This window comes from Helianthus annuus, chromosome 2 (assembly GCF_002127325.2).
Source record: "Helianthus annuus cultivar XRQ/B chromosome 2, HanXRQr2.0-SUNRISE, whole genome shotgun sequence".
NCBI classification, from domain to species: Eukaryota; Viridiplantae; Streptophyta; class Magnoliopsida; order Asterales; family Asteraceae; genus Helianthus; species Helianthus annuus.
The window spans coordinates 40785263-40790341 of record NC_035434.2 but is presented as its reverse complement, the minus strand read 5'-3'; the positions used below and the strand labels follow the sequence as shown (position 1 = coordinate 40790341).

The window sequence follows — 5079 nt, the reverse complement described above, 5'->3', positions numbered from 1 at the left end:
CGCGGCGCACCAGAGTGGGCCAATACGACACGACTGTGTGGCGTGCTCGTATAGGTTCACAAGTGATGTGGCACACGCGCGCAGTGTGCGTATGGACCTGAGTCAGTGTGGCGCACGCGCGCATGGCAGTGAGCCAAGAGGACGCACCGCGCATGAGCGCGCAGACCAGCGCGCGCGCACCAGTGTGTCCTCGCGAAGGGTGCAGAGCACCCTAACTCGCACTCGCATACAAGCGCGCGCGCGTGGGGGATGAGGCGCAATGTGGCGCTTTGATGGCGCACTTTGCACTTCACATCGCTGCGAGCCGCTTGAGAGCCGCCTTTGTATTTTTGACCACGTGCGCGTGGTGGATCACAGAGGCTGCATGGACCAAGCGGTGAAGTGGCAGGTTCGAGGCGCGTGATGTTTGCAGTCCGCGCGTGAGTACACATGGCATGAAGCTGCGCGGTTGTGCATGGTGCATGGGGCCTGATGTGACGTGCGCGGCGCACCAGAGTGGGCCAATACGGCACGACTGTGTGGCGTGCTCGTATAGGTTCACAGGTGACGTGGCACACGCGCGCAGTGTGCGTATGGACCTGAGTCAGTGTGGCGCACGCGCGCATGGCAGTGAGCCAAGAGGACGCACCGCGCATGAGCGCGCAGACCAGCGCGCGCGCACCAGTGTGTCCTCGCGAAGGGTGCAGAGCACCCTAACTCGCACTCGCATACAAGCGCGCGCGCGTGGGGGATGAGGCGCAATGTGGCGCTTTGATGGCGCACTTTGCACTTCACATCGCTGCGAGCCGCTTGAGAGCCGCCTTTGTATTTTTGACCACGTGCGCGTGGTGGATCACAGAGGCTGCATGGACCAAGCGGTGAAGTGGCAGGTTCGAGGCACGTGATGTTTGCAGTCCGCGCGTGAGTACACATGGCATGAAGCTGCGCGGTTGTGCATGGTGCATGGGGCCTGATGTGACGTGCGCGGCGCACCAGAGTGGGCCAATACGACACGACTGTGTGGCGTGCTCGTATAGGTTCACAGGTGACGTGGCACACGCGCGCAGTGTGCGTATGGACCTGAGTCAGTGTGGCGCACGCGCGCATGGCAGTGAGCCAAGAGGACGCACCGCGCATGAGCGCGCAGACCAGCGCGCGCGCACCAGTGTGTCTTGCGCGCGCCCACGCAGAAGCTTCCAACATTTAATGACGAAGCAGTTTCAGTTCTGCATTCGAAACTGACGAGTCAAACGGTTATAACAACGAATTAAATTATGTATTAAATTGCATTTAAGACGTTTAATGCAATTTAAACCTCTCCTTTAATTCCTTTTTGACGGTTTCGAATTTGGAGCTGTATAAATACAGCTTTTGGTCACTGCAGAAGACACCTCGAATACTAGCAATACAACAGCATATGCAAACACTTCTCTACAGCTTATTGATCTTCATCCTGCTCTCTTCAAGGTAGCCTTCGGGTTGTAGGCCATCTCCGGCAGTACGCTGCTTCGGCTGTTGTACCCTTGGACATAAAACGAGTACTCTTGGGAGACTCGGAATTTGTTTTAAGGGAAGCGTGTTGAACACGTGTCTCAGTCAATTCTGATTCTACTCCTTCTTGTATTTTGGTTTATTTCAGTTGTAATTGTAATTGTCGTTAGTTTTTCTTTATTTCTGAATTGTAATCGTATAATAAAATTTGTTTATTTTATTTATTTACGCGCGAACGGTTCCTACATCTACTTGTAACCAAACATTTTTTTCAATCAATTTTGCTACGAACATTTACTAACTAAATTTTGCAACTGCATTGTTTTTCGATGGAAATTGCTACCAGGTTGTATTTTCAACAGAAACCGTGACCAAATTTACTACATAATTTTTTTTTCGCCTCTTACTTTTGGTAATTATCCTTATGTCTGTTTACTAATACGTTACATTTCTAGAAATATATGCAAATACGCAATCAAACCAAAAAATTATATAAAGTACTCAAATTGTAAATGTTATACAAATATATCATAACCAAAATCCAATTTTGTTTTGTTTACAAAATACCATTAGCAAACATCCAATTAATATAGTTGTTTACAAATGTTTTATAACATTAAATTAAATAATCATTCTATACCAAATTTTGAACAAGTATTTCAATGGCAAGTCGTCCACGCAATTATGTCTTTTGAGAAAGACATAGTGTTAACCAAACATAAAAAATGTTTAAAAATCTTGTCTCTAAAATATCATAAATATAAATTGTATAATATGATTAAACATTAGGAATCTTTTGAACCGAACCCAATCATTTCACTTCTTTGGCAAAGATAACAAAGACAAATTTATGAATTTTGTTCATATACCAATTAATTAGAATGTATCTGTGGTGCTTGGTAGGCTTGTAGCTACAATTGGACTTCTGACTACAAACTTTCCTTTACTGTCAATCCAACTCAAATAACCATAGACCACTTCATCTTCCATGTTATAGGGACCTTCTATTCTTAACTTGTAGGTTTTCTTCTCATTTGTTGATCGGAAACTCAATTTCTCTGGTGTGACACTGACATTTAATCTACCAACCGCAGTCAGTTTTGCCTTAAATGTTGAAGGTCCGAATGCTACATAAGTCACTGTTCGTTTAAACTCATGAATAACTTTATCCGAATGTGTGTTTGCATCAAAATAGGCAATGAATGAAGGGTAGTTTATGTCCAAAGATGGGTTGGAGCAATTCACATTAGATGATCTTGTAATAGCCTGAATTTGAATCTTCGTATAATTTAACCCGCAAAGAAGATTAACATAATCTTGTGTGTTGATATCGTATACAAGTCCAGGGTTCAAGGCCTTGTTGGGTGCAACATGGCCTGAACCAATGGCTAAAGGGGTTGCTGGATTGTTGAATTCACCGATATCTTGAATTGGTTTATTTGTATTGTCCAGAATGTCTGATGTAGTCATCATGGCTGATCGGATGGCGGATGGCGTCCATTTGGGGTGGGCAGCTTTTATTAAAGCTGCTACTCCACTGGCATGAGGGCATGACATAGAAGTGCCTGATAATATCTTAAGTTTACTATAAAGTTCTACGGTTCCTGTACCAAGATCTTTCTTGATGATGGTAGGTGATATGCTATCGGGCCACGCTGCCAGTATTAGTGAACCGGGTGCTGTGATATCTGGCTTTAAGACAACCGGGCAACTGTTAGACGGACCTCGTGAGCTATAGCTAGCCACCCTTGGTGCTGGCTTCGTCCCGAGACGTGTCCCATGGAACTTTATACTCGCTTTCGCTTCCTTATTGTTGAGGTTTTGCAAATAGTTCATGACAGTTTTTCCGGATTCAAGATCCAAAAACAAGGCCGGATATGTGCTTTGCATAAAGAATTCGACATCACTGCTATTTGTGATGAAAATAGCTCCTGAAACATTTGAGCTTTCGACATTATAAAATTGTTCCGAAAGTGTGTTGTTATTGTCGAAACACACGATAATCTTTCGATCAACATTTTTATAATTGAAATCGTTCTGGCAAGCCCCAATGTAGTCAATTGGGACTTGGCTCAAACTTGACTTTCCGGGATAAAGCGCTAAACCCATAACCGCAACTCCATTGCCAAGAGTTAACATTCCAGTGAATTCACGATCGATTGTACTGGCTGCGACTGTGAGAACCCATGGTGTCCCATTGTGGAGTGATCTTAAAGCAGGTCCCTCATTTCCAGCGGATGTAGACACAAAAATACCCTTTTCAAGTGCTGCGAATGCAGCTATGGCAATCGGGTCTTGGTGTAACGGAAGACCACCCTTACCAAATGACAAGGATAGCACATCAACGCCGTCAAAGATTGCTTGATCAATGGCAGCAAGAATGTCCGAAACGAATACACCTTCATCCCAAACAGCTTTATACATAGCTACACGGGCATATGGTGCCACACCGGTGGCTGTACCCATTCCATACCCAAAATACGATGCACATTTCACGTAACCCCCAGCAGCCGTCGACGACGTATGGGTCCCATGTCCATCCGTATCACGAGCGGAGTTCATGGAAAGAGTTAAGTTGGGACGGTTTGATAAAAGCCCTTTGTTGAAATATCGCGCACCGATTAGTTTCTTATTGCACAAAGAGGAATTGAACTGGAATCCAACTTCACATTCACCTTTCCATCTGGATGGAACTGAACTCATCCCATGGTCGTTAAAACTCTCACTTTCTGGCCAAATTCCACTGTCCACGAGTCCGATGATAACATCTTTCCCGTAATTTGAAACCGGCCATGCACCGGATTTTGAATTCAGTCCAAGGAATTGAGTGGAGTGAGTGGTGTCAAGTTGAACTGTAGTGTCTTTAATAGTGTAAAGATAACCTGGTGTGTTTTTAATGAGCTCCAGCTCAGATGGAGATAGAGTGGCAGTGAAGCCATTGATTGCATTTGTGTAACTATACACAAGTTTAGAGGATGAAGAAGGTGTTATGGTGGTTGAGGTGGTGGTGATGGATTCAAGTGTGGTGGAGAACCAGCTATGATGGCTAGAAAATGCAGTGGGCTTGGCGGCTAAGTCCATGTGAACTATATAAGTTTCAGTGTTCGCTAAAACTAGAAGTGAGAGTAGGCACAAACACAAAGAAAGATGGCTAGCCATTTGGAATGAATCTGCCATTGCTGAATTGTGTAAGTTTGTAGTGAGTTTATCTGTTAATTTATAGTCTCATTCTATCATTCACTCTACCGTACATCTTACTATTTTAAGCTCTAGTCAGTGTATATAACCAATTCTTCAGCTTTCCTTTTTTATTAATCAATTTATTATCACATATAAGTTAAGGATAATTTTGTATTTTATAATAATATCATAGTGCTCTATAGAATTTGTTTGGTATACCAACTTGAGAAATTAATGACGTTGATTATTTTTTTTAATCCTCATGAACATATACAAATTGTTCATCAGAAAGACTTTACTTTTTATAATTAAAAAATGAAGATTACTTGTTTTTTAGCATAAGTGTTGGATAGGCTTGCCAATTTTTCAAAGTGAAAAATTCAGTGTCTATTGTTGGTAATTTCAAACTTCAAGTTATAAGTCTGTGAA

General features: G+C 43.4%; 1 protein-coding gene across 1 annotated transcript; it reads right to left on the bottom strand.

The window, feature by feature from the left end:
• Nucleotides 1–2264: 2264 nt before the first annotated feature.
• On the bottom strand, nt 2265–4647 carry LOC110914236 (subtilisin-like protease SBT3). Its single transcript, XM_022159044.2, has one exon. The coding sequence runs from the start codon at nt 4645–4647 to the stop codon at nt 2347–2349; it is 2301 nt and encodes a 766-aa protein (XP_022014736.1). The 3' UTR covers nt 2265–2346.
• Nucleotides 4648–5079: the final 432 nt, after the last annotated feature.